Source organism: Hippocampus bargibanti, linkage group LG13, assembly GCF_051943395.1.
Source record: "Hippocampus bargibanti isolate YZ-2025 linkage group LG13, ASM5194339v1, whole genome shotgun sequence".
NCBI classification, from domain to species: domain Eukaryota; kingdom Metazoa; phylum Chordata; class Actinopteri; order Syngnathiformes; family Syngnathidae; genus Hippocampus; species Hippocampus bargibanti.
In genome coordinates, this window is record NC_142746.1 from 20,224,115 (window position 1) to 20,240,227 (window position 16,113).

Here is a 16,113-nt window from a genome sequence, read left to right on the forward strand (position 1 = left end):
GAGTTTTAGGACGACATAAACATTCAATGCAGCGTAAGAAACCTGATAGAGATTAGACAGAATAAGAAGTTATCATATTTAAAGGTTTCATACTAAGCTGGCCAACCAAACAAAAGGCGCAGATGGCCTGAGGTCAATCTAAGTTTAACAGGCACCGCAAGTTAAACTGTCATCTTCATCTAGTTTCTAGGAGATCTGGCTTTGGACAGAATTTAAGACTTGGGAAACTCCGTTATCACCGAAGCATTTTAGGACTTGAAACTCCTTCACAGGAAAAGCTCATTAGCCACGATACAAATTCATCAGTTCATGGAAAAGACCATGTTTTATTGCTTACAGCTGTTCGTTCTTAGCACTCAAGAGGTGTGGTATTCTAATCAAGAAAACTATGTTTTACTAATGTATCACTTAAATTTGCATATACAGTGAGACCTCAACTTACAAACACCTTATCTTACAAACTTTTCGTCTTACAAACGTCAAATTTCTGAAAATTAAACCTTATAATAAGCACTATTTTCATAATACACACCCACCACGGCTGGCGGAGTGATCTTCGGCGGAAGCACACGACCGAACAGCACCAGAGGTTAAGTTACCAACAGTCCTTGTGGAAGGTGACTCTCCTTCCATAAGCCATCAACGACCATCAAAAAGGTAAATAAAATTTTATTTTACAGCACAGTTTATTTCTTTAATTACAGTCCTCATGTAATGCCCCTCTCTTTCCAAACAGCAATTCCCTTTGATCTTCGACCTCCGACGCCATTCCATCAAGCCGTAAATAACCATCACAAATGTAAATAAAGTGACTTTATGATACAATGCAGTGTATTTGTTCCATTACAATACAATAGAACATTTATTATACATAGAATAAGGTATGTTGTGTGTAGTTTTAAGGCTTATTTAGTTGAAAAGTATATTTTATGGAAACCCGGGAACGGATTATTCCCATTTTAATGGTTTCCTATGGGAATTTTTTTTTCGAGATACACACTTTTCGCCTTACACACTCTGTCTGGGAACCAATTAAGTTCGTAAGTTGAGGTCTCACTGTACTCTCAATAAATAGTTTGGCAGAGGGCTGCAGAATTCAGGCGTCTGTCATGAGTGGCTACGTCTCCTGCCGGCAGTAAAGGACAATCTTTCTGGGTGTGAGCCTTTGTCCACAGTGTCCTATTGAACATCTCAGACATTACTTTAGACTCTCTTCTTTCATCAGAATGAACAAGTTAATTCCTAAATTATATGGGTCTGAAGTTATATGAGCTTGAAATGGGGACGGCTGACCAAAATACAATGCAATACATACATATTGGCGTATATAGCGCTTTAACAACAGCTGAAGCCGGAGAAAAGCGCTAACATGAAAAAAGGGAAACGCTGCCCCCTTATGGAAGGAAAACAAACATTGTCAGAGGCCAGCGCTTTATCAGCACCTAAATATAAAAAACTCAATCCAAACAAATTCGGGAATGGCACTCTACTTCATATTTTTGTGAATTATTGTGAATGGCAGTGAATGAATTAAAAGTTAACCGCGTGGTGCTCCGCATAAATTTGTTAAAAGTGATTGATGTGGGCGCCCTATAGGCACGCCGTTGACGGTGACTGATGGCGGAGTACAAATGTGATGATGTTCATAATGGTCCGAGGGGGGGTGGGGGGGAGGAATAATAACCTTTTTTTTGCCTCCCCATTGTTGCCTTATTTTTAAATGAAGCCCCGAAGCCAGAGGAGCCACGATGATAAATGCATTTACAGTATTTTCCGGTGTACAAGGCGCACCCAAAAGCCTTGATTTTCTTCCAAAGATGACCCTGTGCCTTATAGGCGGGTTCGCCTCATATGTGAAATCATATTGAGCCACAAGTCTCGCAACTACTGTCAGCAGCCACCGATGCCACTGTAGTGCCTTATAATATGATGTGCCTTATAGTGATACCTTGGCTTACAAACTTAATTGGTTCCCAGACAGTGTGTAAGGCGAAAAGTGTGTATCCCAAAAATGTATTTGCCATAGGAAACCATTCAAATGAGAATAATTCGTTCCCAGGTCTTCATAAATTTCTACTTTCTAATTTTCTAAGCCTTTAAACTACACAAAATATACCTTATTTTATGTATAATAAATGTGCTACGGTATTATAATTAAAGAAATAAACTGTACGGTATAATAAAGTGGTTTTATTTACCTTTGTGATGGTCGTTGATGGCTTGATGGAATGGAGTGGCCGCTTTCATCAGCATTAAACACTTGATGGGAACGTAACCTTCTTCTTTCACCATCTTGAGGAATGATCCCTTGTAGAAGCTTTCTCTGCGATAATTTTATCTAGTTCCTCATCATTTCCCCATTGTGGGACAAATAAAGGTTTTCTGATCCTGATCAATTGTGTTCTGTTTATATGGGTTGATAGCTTTTTGCATCAAGTGTACAGATGGCTTGTGCGGATTATTTGTGGAGCCTGATTGATGGGATATTTTATCCTTGCAGTCTACACTCTGCCTTTGAACTATCAAAGTTGAAACAAGGCCAAATGTCACTGTTTTCTATCAATTTTTCTCATTCTCTCTCTGTCATCTGCCTGTCTCTTTAATGTTCAACAGCGTCACTCTATTTTTAACCCCCCCCCCCCCCCATCACTGCTGCGTTCTTGACCAATCACATAGTAATCTGAGAGCATGGACCAATTATAGCACAGTCTGGACAGTAGGGATATATATATGTGGCCAAAACTACCAGCAAAAGATTTAGTTTGCTGACGAAGCCTCTTGGATAAGAAGCGAAACGTCCGATACGTTCAAAGAAGTACAGATGACGGCTGAAGAAACCTTCTCATCAACAAAAAAAACTAAATAACAAATAATGAGGTGATTTAACAAAATGACAGAGGAAGAAATATTTCCACTTGTGACCAAAAAAAAAATTGTGAGTCTTTTCAAGAATTTGTGTAAGATGAGAAGCACTTCTCAAAAACGGTGCTTATGCGATCAAGTGTGAATACAGTGAATGAATGAACGGCGCCTCTCATAATCCCTGGGTATCGTTCCTTCCCCATTTCCCTCTTCACGGACGAACACAACTCCAATGACTTTGTATTTTAACTGGAAATCAATGCGTGGCCTCCGAGAAATATGAATAAATGTACGAGGGCCCAGTGGGAGTGTTGGGGGAGGGGGGCTTCCCGAGGCCAAAAAGGTACTAGTGATGGTGTGATGGCATCCATTTGATGCAAGCTCCTTGCTGACCCCTTTCAAAACGCCATGATCCACTACTGCTCCTTTTGCCCCCCCCCCCCCCTCGCTTGCTGCTATGGCAACAGGTGCCCATATGGAAATTTGGGGGGGGGGGGGGGTAGTGACTGTCCGACTCTTCTCATTGCACTTCTCACAGGGGATGCCTTTCCTTTCCTTTTAGCGCCTGTGAGGTTTCCGATCGATGGGTCGCTGAGGGTGTCGGATGGGGAGGGGGTGAAGTAGGGGGGATGGGGGTGTAGTCATACAGGAAAGTGCAAAGGAATTCATTTCGATCATACGCGTGGAGGGGGAATGAAAATTGCGTTTGTGGGTGGGTGGGGTGTGCAGGTGCATGTGTGTGTATGGGGGGGGGTGTCAGGGGGGAGGGGTCATGCAATTGCCCTGTAAACCACTTTTAATTGGATCTTTGGTTCCATTTATTTCTCCGCCTATGAGCATTATTGCATCCAATGACAAATGAAAAGGTGATGACAAAATGTTTCTATTAAAATGTGAACATTGCCCGAGAAAGGCGACACGAGAAACAATTTCACGTTAAAATGTGAAAGCGGCACAGTGAGTGAGAAGTTGTCACATGTGCCTGAAATTTCCGAAGTTTAGAGTTTTGTGGAACCGTGACATCGGGAGAAGTATTATTGCATGTGCTCAAGGGCTCCCTGTCACATTCCAAAATCATGCAGAGTGAATCATCCAATATCATGTAGAATTCATCGCTCAGTGTCAGAGATGTTCAATCGGACACTGTGGACGAAAGCTCGGACCCAGAAAGATTGTCTTTACTGCCGGAAGGAGACGCAGCCATTCATGACAGACGTCTGAATTCTGCAGCCCTCTGCCGAGCTATTTATTGAGAGTATGTGCAAATTTAAGTGATACATTAGTAAAACATAGTTTTCTTGATTAGAATCCCACGCCCCTGGGCGTTCTAACCGCGAACAGCTGTAAGCAATAAAACATTGTCTCTTCCATGAACTGATACATTTTTAACCTGGCTAATGAGCACTTCCTGTGAAGAAGTTTCAAATCATAAATTGCTTCGGTGATAAAGGAGTTTCCCAAGTCCTAAATTCTGTCCAAGGCAAGATCTCCTAGATGAAGATGACAGTTTAACTTGCTGTGTCTATTGACCTCAGAATGACCCCAGGTTGTCTGTGCTTCAATTGTGTATTCGAGTCACACATGTTGACTAAGCATATAGCAGCATGAAACTTTGAAATATGATAACTTCTTATTCTGTCGAATCTCTATCAGACATAGAAAGAAAGGCAAATCACTACGATAACTATAAACGGCTTTGTATATCCACTACGTTTAGAGTACATTATACAATCACATCAAAAGGGAAGGATAAACATGATCTATTTCCATTTATCGAGTTCAAATATTTATACAGCGGGGCCAAAGTAAGATTTGATTGGTAATGATGATCTAAGTGGAATGAAATCCCTCGTTTTGGTGCGATTCCATCCCACAGGTTCCAATTATAAAGTCATTCCCACACACACACGCGCGCCCGGCATTGATTTATTAAGGCGGCGAGGCTTGACGCTGTCCTTTCCACAATTACAAACCCTGTGAATGTGTCGTCATGCAGTATATTTCAAGTGTTTGGTCCAAAACCGTCGAACCTCGGTCTCCTCGGCTAGATTTATTATCCCGAGTCCGGGAGCAGTCACCCCCCCCCCCCCCCCCCCCCATCCCCCAATACCTTGTTTCCTGCTTTCCATAAACACGTATTCCTCATTCTGACACGCTCTTATAACACACTTGTTCTAGGCCATCTGTGCTCACTCTGCATTCCCATCGCTAAATATTCAAAAGGCTCGTCTGGCGGACCACCTTTTCGCTATCCTGCAGTCTGGGGCGCTGGAACTGGGTTGCTTGCAAGTCTCGCAAAAAAAATAAAATAAAATAAAAACTGAAGTGGAAAAATGTGGGGATCTGAGACGCCATCATCATGCGAGTCAATGACAGCCAATTGTGATGATATAGCCACAATAAATAAATAAATATACACAATAAATAAATAAATATAGGTAGATATATAGATGCATAAAAATATACATAGATAGAAATATAAATAATAATCTAAATAATATAAAAATAGATAGATATAATGAAAATATATGAATAAATAATAAATAAATAAATAAATACATTAAAATATATGAAAATATATGAATACATTATTACATAAATTAATTGATTCGTAAATAAATTAGTGAATAAATAATGTATAGTTAAATAAATAATGTATAGTTAAATAAATAATGTATAGTTAAATAAAAAAAAAAATAAACAAATAAACAAATAAACAAATAAAAAAATAAAATAATAAATAAGTGCATGAATAAATAAATGGATAGCTCGATAAATAAATAAAACAGAAAATACTATATATGAAAAAAAAATATCTATATATATGAAAATAAATAAATAAATCTATAGGTAGAAAAATAAATTAAAATAAATGGAGAAATAGATAGGCAAATAAATAAATAACTACATAAATAAATAAATGGATAGCTCGATAAATAAATAAAACAGAAAATACTATATATGAAAAAACAAATATATATATATATATATATATATATATATATATATATATATATATATATATATATATATGAAAATAACTAAATAAATCTATAGGTAGAAAAATAAATTAAAATAAATGGAGAAATAGATAGGCAAATAAATAAATAAATAAATAAATAACTACATAAATAAATAAATGGATAGCTCGATAAATAAATAAAACAGAAAATACTATATATGAAAAACATATATATATATATATATATATATATATATATATATATATATATATATGAAAATAACTAAATAAATCTATAGGTAGAAAAATAAATTAAAATAAATGGAGAAATAGATAGGCGAATAAATAAATAAATAAATAATAAATACAAATCTATGAAAACCAATAAATAAATAAATAAATAAATAAATAAATAAATAAATCCACACACCCCTTTTCCTCCAGCGTTTGTCTTCATTAATGTAGCTAGAGAGCGGTAAGTAAGGTACAGTACCTAAAAATTAACGTTACACCCTAGAGTGGATGCCAGCCAATCGCAAAACTAATAAAGACAAATATTCACGCGCACATTCACACCAATGGACCATTTGGAGCCGTGATTCGAAAAGTGTGGTGGGTGAAAGTGACACTTAAATATATATACAAAGTACAAAAACTGTATTCAAATCAAACATGTTACTTCACTGCGTACCATTGACGTGAATAGTCAAATGTTATCAGATGTGTTTTTTTTTTTTTGATAAGCTATTAGTTTTTCAAAATAAAATACGGCCACTCAGGATGTGGCAGTAGTTATGTCCTTCGTTGCGTCTTCCTGCAGTATCAACAACACCTCAATTAATTAATCTAATTCTTCTCCCAATACTTTTTTTTTGTCTGAGTTCATCTGTCCCAATAGCTTTCATCTCTGTGTCCAGGGGCTGAGCACAGTAAGCCCCTAATTTGCCATTCAAACAGCTCAGTGGAAGTGAGTGACACATGCAAATTTTATCATTGGCCGACAGGGAGGATGGAAGTAAGCCTGATTAACTTCCTTCCTTGCGACAATTGATCGCACAAATGCACAATATTGCCATTTTTTTTAATGCCGCAGTCGGCCACTATATGTCCGTACCGATGTTCCCTCTAATTTTTCATGTATCTGGGCAGACACACAAGCTCCCTTGAGCACACTGAGGACCACTGTGAGCAACATCAGATGTGTACGAGTGACGTGTCGTTCGCGAACGAGCCGGTTCCTCGAGCCGGATCTTTCAAGTGAACAAAAAGAGCCGGTTCCAAACAAGGAGCCGGAAATGGGAGCTGACTATTTTTGTCCTCTATTCCCCGCCCCAGTCTTCGGTTAAAGTGATTGGTCGATATCCGTGGTAGAGTAGGGAGGGGAGAATTACAGACACATGCAGCAGTGAGGAGAAGGAGGCGGGGCAGGGGAGGGGGGGGGTTAGGGCAGACAGGTGGACATTATTATTATTATTCAATTATTATATTTTTTACTAGTTGGTATGATTATTATTAATATGAAAAGCAAATTAGTGACAGCTGATCATCGGACCAGAGTAACCACAGGGAGAAGTGAAAGTTCGTGGATGCTCTCTGTGCACATATAAATCAAGCCATATAAATAAAAATATTTGATATAGAGTATTTTTTACATGAGTAATTTGTTTTTCACATAATTTTACATGATTATTGGTCGCTAATTAATTTAAGAAAAAAAACCCGAGGAGCCATTTGGGAGCCAAAAGAGCCGGATCTTTTTAGTAAGCCGAGCCAAAAGAAACGGCTCTCTGAAAAGAGCCGGAATTCCCATCACTAATGTGTACACTATGGCCACACACCAGTTTCACGTCATCACGGCGCGTATGGGCAGGGCACATTTGCGGCGTTCTGCTCCGATTGGCTGCGTTGCGTCCGTGAACTGTACAGCATTATTGGCTGGACACCTGCCACTCATTGAGTTACATAGCAACATGTGCGCTGCATCTATGTTCTTGTGCGCTGATTATGTGCAAGCAGTGCGCGATTGCATACTCATGCAGCTTAGAGGGAACATTGGTCCATACCCGTATCTCAGATTTATTTTTTTTACCCCATATGGAAACGCCTGATCTGAAGATTGATTTTTTTTTTTTTTTTACATTCCAGGTGTCTACATAGACTTACTTTTGACAGTGGCGGTCCTGGTGCAGTTGTAAAGAATGGCCAGCTCCCCAAACACCTTCCCGGGTCCCATGGTACATAACTTCAGACTCTCTTTCGTCACCTCCACCTTTCCGTCTGCAAAAAAACATGAGAGAAAGCACAGAAAAAAAGCGGCCGTCAAGCTCACTGCTGTTTTGAATTGCACATTTCAGTTCAGTCCAGGTGTGCTGAGCGACAAAAAAGAGCGACAAAGTCTGCCCGATGGAACCTGAGTGTGTGTGTGTCTGTGTGTGTATAGTTTGTATTTCATTTTCGAGGGCATCCAGCCAGAAGACTCTTGGCTCACTGAGCTAGAAAAAAAAAAGATTATTTTGTGATGTGGGACTTCCAGTGTGGGCGGCCGTTAAGCTCCTCCGAAGTCCGAAAAGCTGGCGGAAATACCAATGAGACAGACCCCCCCCCCCCTTGCCCCCGCTACATAGAGGTTGACTGACACTGTCGCGGAAGTATTGGTTTAGCAGTACAGTGAGACCTCAACTTACAAACACCTCAACTTACAAACTTTTTGTCTTACAAACGTCAAATTTATGAAAATTAAACCTTATAATAAGCACTATTTTCATAATACACACCCACCGCGGCTGGCAGAGTGATCTTCGGCGGAAGCACACAACCGAACAGCACCAGAGGTTAAGTTACCAACAGTCCTTATGGAAGGTGACTCTCCTTCCATAAGCCATCAACGACCATCAAAAAGGTAAATAAAACTTTATTTTACAGCACAATTCATTTCTTTAATTACAGTCGTCATGTAATGCGCCTCTCTTTCCAAACAGTAATTCCCTTTGACCTTCGACCTCCAACGCCATTCCATCAAGCCATAAATGACCATCACAAATGTAAATAAAGTGACTTTATGATACAATGCAGTGTATTTCTTTCATTACAATACAATAGCACATTTATTATACATAGAATAAGGTATGTTGTGTGTAGTTTTAAGGCTTATTTTGTTGAAAAGTATATTTTATGGAAACCCGGGAACAGATTATTCCCATTTTAATGGTTTCCTATGGGATTTTTTTTTTTAGATACACACTTTTCGCCTTACACACTCTGTCTGGGAACCAATTAAGTTCGTAAGTTGAGGTCTCACTGTATATTGGACTCGTTGCAGTTCGCGGTACAACGGGCTGAAAAACGGTTTCAAATAAAAGGACAGAGATACACATGTAAAGGTGCCTTAATATGGCAGATCCATAAAACGTTAGCCTGATTTTTTTAAGCTAGCAGATTTTAACGTTAATTTATTGAGTTGTTTTAAGCAAACAATGCGTCGTTCGCTTTTTCTATGTTTAGATACGCGATAAACGCATCATGAAGTGAATTTACTTAATTTCAACGCTAAATGTATCGCATCTCAAATGTTTGCTAGCAAGTCAAATTAGCAGCTAGGTCAGGTGGGTCGCTCGTAGCACAACGTGTTGTTAAATGACTACCTTTTGTTTGGATTTGATATCAAAAGTGACGTCATGGCGAGACTTTCCGGCGTGAACGCGTGAGCGGAGGTGGTTTAAACAATAAAGAGACAGGCAGACGACAGTGAGAGAGTTTCAACTTTGATAGTTCAAAGGCAGAGTGTAGACTGCAAGGTTAAAATATCCCATTAATCAGGCGCCACAAACAACCCGCTCAAGCCATCTGTACACTTGATGCAAAAAGCAGTGTATTTCTTTCATTACAATACAATAGCACATTTATTATACATAGGTATGGTGTGTAGTTTTAAGGCTTATTTAGTTGAGCTAAACCGAACACAATTGATGAGGAACTAGACAAAATTATCACAGAGAAAGCACCTACAACGTATCATTCCTCAAGATGGTGAAAGAAGAAGGCTACGTTCCTCATTTAGTGCTGAGGAAAGCGGCCACTCCATTTCATCAAGCCATCAACGACCATTACAAAGGTAAAAAAAAAACGACTTTATTATATAATACAGTTTATTTCTTTAAATATAATACCATAGCATGTTTATTATACATAAAATAAGGTATCATTTGTGTAGTTTTAAGGCCTAGAAAATTAGAAAGAATGAAAATTATGTTTTATGGGGACCTGGGAACGGATTATTCTCATTTTAATAGTTTCCAATGGGAAAATAATTTTTGGGATACACACTTTTCGCCTGACACACTGTGTCTGGGAACTAATTAAGTTCGTAAGCCAAGGTATCACTGTATTAATATTATTATTTATGGTTTTAAATGTTAATAATAAATGAATAAACGGCTTTTTATGCCCGACAAGAATTTTACTTGTCGCATTATATGGTTGCCCATTGCCGTGAAAGCACGCACACCAACTAGCCACAACGCAGGGCCTCTCAAGAAAAGTCAAACGGCGAGCTCAATCGTGCTGTTTTCTTTTCCGCCTTTTGATATTGATGCCGTTTTTAAAAGAGGTCGACAATCACATTTTTTTTTTTTCAACCTTCAACACTCGGAGAGAACTATCTTTCCGCGTAAAAGAAAGATCACGGATGAACGATTTGAAGTGGCGTGGGGTCCCGAGTCCAATTCCGGTTCTGCTGACAACTACGTCTGGGTAACATGACAGTAGTCAAAAGATCACAACAGTGTATATTTTTTTTTTTAGCCCAATGGCAATTACCGCCGTTGCTAATTAGCCTTTTGTAACTTTTAATGAGTACGTAAATGAAGGAAACTACGCTAACACACACACTGAGCGATTAGCATAAGTTAGCGCTGAGTATTCTTCTCCGCTCCCCTCCTCTCTTGACAGTCATCGGCGAGCGAGTGCTTGTTGAAGTAATATATTCAAATTACCGCCTCCAACAATGAAAGCTCGCAAAGAATCATTCGGGGAACACAAATGTCCTCTTCTGCCCTTTTTTTTAGACGTTTGTAGAAACGCGTGCGTACCGGCGAGACTTGAAACGAGTGAAATGATTCACAAAAGCAAAAAAAAAAACATTTTTTGGCAAGCTGTTTGGGGGAAACAGTTTTGATTGCTTGTTCTTAGAACAACTCATGTGAAGGAGAAACTATTTTGTTTTTATGTCTGTGCGTGTCGTTCGACAGCGCAATGCAGATGGAGTCGAGGAATGCGTCTTTACAGCAGCTCCTGTATTTTGTTTTTCTATTTCTTCGTTTTCTTTCCTCTTACTTTCACCACTTTGCTGCTGTGAAATGTAAATTTCGCCACTGTAAGATTTATAAAGGCTAATCCAATCAATACAATACAATACAATACAACACAATACAATACAATACGTACATAGATATTGATTTATCAATTATCAGATTCGGAGAATATGCTTTCTTGTTACACATCCAGTTATGAATATGATTCAAATAGTTCTGAAGAGGAAAGCATACATGTTTGCAATCGATTCAAGAAGTTATTCCGTGCAATTTTGAGGCAACATTGAGGGGAAATGTCTCACCCAAAAAGAGGCACAAAATGGCGACCTCCTGTGGCCACCTCCGTTTCCACAGGCTGATAAATTCCTTATATGGAGCTTGGACACCCTCTTCTGGCAGCTTTTGGGTGCAACACGAGGTTTTCAGACCAAACAAGTACAGCAAAATACATTGACGTGATGGAAGGACTGCTACAATGTGTCTTTTTTTTTTTGGTCAGGGGCGTTCCTTTAGTGACGTCACGTACGGAATCTTATTAAAATACGCTCGGTAGAAGTAATTTGAAGCCATTTTACAAATTATGGACACAACTTGTCCGGAGACGTCGGTTGTCCTTTAACAAAGTCATTGGTTAAGTGAATAGGCTAATTTTTCGAGGAAAGTTTTGCAAAACAAGCGTTCGTTTATTGACGTCACACAGCGTATCTTTCAGGAGATACTGAAACCAATCATGCCCCCCCCCCCCCCCTCCGCCCTCCCCGTGAGTGAATGCCCGACGCAATTTCACCGAAAATATCAAGGAAACCCATTGTGAGATTAACATTTTTGGAGGCCAGCCTGTGCGAATCGATTGAGCTACAAAAGCCTGTGATAGACTCTCCCTCAGCTGTTTGTTCCCAACAGAGACGAACGACGGAGAAGAGTTTGGTCAGGTGATGAATAGAAATTGGAAAATTAGCTTTCACGCTTCAACTTAATGGAAACGGGCAGGAAAATAAAACAAAAGCTCTCATCGGAACATCCAAACGCTGCCATAAATGAAGTGGAATGAGTTGTTGGGGAAGATGCTACAAGCAAGTCTTACATTTACGCCATCTTTTGATCACTCAATCTGGATCACGATCCAGATAAGGGATCCAGAATCTGGATCGTGAACGCATTGCCCAAAAAAATAAAGAATAATGATAGAGAATAGACAGAATAGAAGTTATGAAATTGTCAGAGATATATGGAAATTTAAGTGATACATTAGTAAAACATAGTCTTCTTGGATGAGGTGTCGGACGTTTTCGCTTCTTATCCAAGAGGCTTCGTCAGCGAACTAAGATTTGCTGGTAGTTTTGGCCCTATATATATATATATATATATATATATATATATATATATATATATATATATATATATATATATATATATATATATATATATACAGTAAAGTCTCGTTATATCGATATTCAAGGGAGTCCGAAAAAATATCGATATAACCGGGACTATCGATATATCCGACCCTGTTTGCATGTAATTTTCTCCGTGCGTGCATAGAAATAGTATCGATATAACCGGGACTATCGATATATCCGATATCGATATAATGAGACTTTACTGTATATATGTATATATATATATATATATATATATATATATATATATATATATATATATATATATATATATATATATATATATATGCTGTCCAGACGGGGCAGTGTCAGACTCTGCTATGATATGTCCCTGCTCTCAGGTTGGGGGGAGCAGAGGACGATTCCCTGAGGCTACACTGATTACTTCTATTGTCCTGCCTGATTATTGGGTCTACGACTGGCCTGATTACCCCATTTGCCCAGGTATTACCTCATCAGCATAACAAAGCCTATGTGGTCTAAGAAGTCTGTTGTACAAACGATCCAAACATGTACTGTCAATAAATAGCTTGGCCATGAGTAGCTGTGTCCCCTGCCGGCAGTAAAAGACAATCGTCCTGTGTTCGAACAAACATCTCTGACAATATGTCTGAAATTCATCCCCAACCAATCCCAGACGGAGCTCGGGCGCCATCTTGTGCATTTTCTGGTACGCTACATTGGAGTCCAGACGCCTCAAATTGATACGGAAGGACTCCTTTAATCGACTGCAAACATTTATGCTTTCCTCTTCAGAACTATTTGAATCCTAATCATAACTGGATGAGTCACAAGAAAGCATCTTCTCCGAATCTGAAGCCATTTTTTTGATTTTAGAGCAAGGCAAAGACGCCCTGGCGTGACGTCACGAACAAGGGGGCAAGACCTTCTGAAAACTCGGCATCTCCGAGGTCATTTTGAAGTAGTTTTGGGACTTCTTTCTTCTTTTGGGATTTTTATTGGTGTCGGTTGTCCTTTAAGCAAGATTAATTTAATCGGGCTCGAAAAGACACAGCCGCGAGGACACGACAAACACAAATCTGGCCTCTGCTGCCTTGTGGCTTTTTTTTTCAGACGATTGGCTTTACAGGCCTGCATGCGAACGTGTTCGCTTATAACGACATTGATGCACTTGGCTGGAGGGGAGGACGAGGTCAAGGCCAGGATGTTCACGAGGTCTTTACGGATTGAAAGGCTCCTTTAATAAAACGGCAATTGATTTGACGCGTTCCGGCCGATTTGTCGGCAGATTACGTAGACGCTACGAGCTCGTGTTTTGTGTTGAAATGGTCAACAAATTGATTTCCTACACTCTCAGAGACAAATGGAGTAATTGGGATCCTTTGGTGGTATCCAGGGTGATGTTTTTGTGTTTTAAATACTGTATTTAGCGCACCATGAGGCATGCCTAAAACCTGAAGTTCCCCATTATAATAACACAGTATTGTATTGTATTGTATTGTATTGTATTGTATTGTATTGTATTCCCTTTAGCATAACTCCATCTAATGGATGCATTTGCATTGTCATTGTTAGACAGCTGGGGAGTGATTGTGCTTTTTTTGCATTTTCACAGCCCCGCTTTGTCCAGCGGAAAAGTCGTTGCTGTTGGACAGTCTGTGGCTGATGCGTATGTGAAACTGTCACGGCTTGGAATTGAAGCGGATTTACGTGGGAGAGGAAATATGAGACAATTGCTTTCCATCAATGGATGCTACAGCGTCGTGTTTGCCTTCAACATTTAGCTGGTAGCAGACATGCACATTTCACCATGACGTCCCTGACCCACTGGTGAAAAGGATGCTTTGATCATCTCCTCTTTCTTCTAGAACTGCTTCGTACAACAATGAGGGTGCAGAAAGGGCTTCAGATTGAATGACAGTCTGTGTCTTTTGTGTTGTGTCACATTATTTCTTATTTATTTTATTTTGTTGTTGTTTTGAGTTCAAAATGGCGCCGCAACGGGTGGCACTGTAGGGCCAGCAGGTTACAGCTGCACACATGTTGTTCGTTATAATCCGTGGCAGTTAAAAGGACTCCCGGCACGACCATTCACTGTCGGGTCATTGTTTGTTTCACCCTGTCAGGTTCGTTTCACCATGTCATGTTTTACTCATGGTTTTCTTTGCTACTTTGGACCTTCCTTTTCTAATAACTTTTGTTTTTTGAGATTTTGTTCCTGCTGACTTCCAGCCTGCTTTTTTAGGTCCAACATCGCCAACACCTTGCAAATTGTAGCTTCTATTCATATTGGCTTTATACTTGAAAGCACCTTATCGTGCATAAAATACGGGTCGTTTAAAAGGACTTCTTTTACACCACTTTTTGACGTCCGTGTCAACAAAATATTGGTGGCAGGCGTGGATCGGAAAGGACGAGGAAACATTTGTCACTGTTAGCTTTCCCATCATCGGCTAAGTGTCGACCTTTTGAAAAGGACACGGCACGCACACACACACACACACACACACACACACACACACACACACACACACACACATTCCTGTTTCCATGGGTTTGTGAGGTCTGGATAACTCCAGATAAAGGAGTGAGGACCACCGTTGTTGATAAGATTAGAGAAGAACTCGTGTTGCATTTTAACACTAAATGTCACCCCATTTCCCACTTCAACACCTTTAAAAACAAAGAAATAAAAAGTGGAATTGAAACTGAAATAACAGCAGGAGTGAGGTTTCTGAATGGGTACATTCTAAGTCCTCACCCCTGTAGTCAATTTGGTTAAAATACCGTTTTACTTTTTGTGTGTACTTTTTTTCCCTCTCATTAACCATGCACACACACACATAAACACACACAGTGAGTAAAAAGTGTGTCTATCCAAGTGAAATGAAAATCCACACCAAAAAAATCATTTTGGGTGAATTTGTGAGGAACTCTATGAACCTTCTAGAAGCCCACAGAACGAAAAACTTGTGAGGACCTGCCAAAAGGTCCTCACTACGTCTGGTATAAAATGTTAGTGGTCCTCACAAGACTAGTCATACAAACACACACACACACACAGATATACACACAAATAGCTAGCTAGGTAGCATATGAGGAAAATTGATAACAACAGCAGCTCAAGGCAAGAAAAAAAAAACACTATAGATAGCAAATGGATGGCAAATATATGGCTAGCTCGGTTGCTGGCTCTCTAATGGATAGCGAGCTAGATAGCCAGCTATATAGCTCAAGTGAGCAACATAACGTAAAAAGACCAGGAAGGACCCATTGTACACTTTCTAATCAACATAATTGATATCTGATTGTACCCATGTCCATTGGGGTTTTGATTATTTTATTGTAGTTGGGTAAATCTGACTGGCTATCGAGCAGGCTATCTATTAGCTATCTAGCTACCTATCTAGATGGGTTAGCTATCTGGCTGGCTAGCTAGCTATCCATCAGGCTATCTATTAGCTATTTGGCTGGGTGTCTAGCTGGCTAACTATTTGCTATTTATTAACTATCTACCAGCTAGCTAGCTTTCTATCTATTTGAGTTACTTCTGGGTTGAGTGAACGCTGGCGCATGCGGCTGCCACTGCTCATCCACAGAAAAACTGATCCAGTGACTG

General features: G+C 39.4%; 1 protein-coding gene across 2 annotated transcripts in view; it reads right to left on the minus strand.

Moving 5' to 3' along the window:
• Positions 1–16,113, minus strand: part of LOC148889669 (cGMP-dependent protein kinase 1) — a 121,799-nt gene that overhangs the window by 55,533 nt on the left and 50,153 nt on the right. For both annotated transcript variants that reach the window (XM_089011898.1, XM_089011900.1), the window contains one exon: positions 7,988–8,101. In XM_089011898.1, the coding sequence (XP_088868024.1) occupies positions 7,988–8,101 (114 nt within the window). The remainder of the gene's footprint in view (positions 1–7,987; positions 8,102–16,113) is intronic.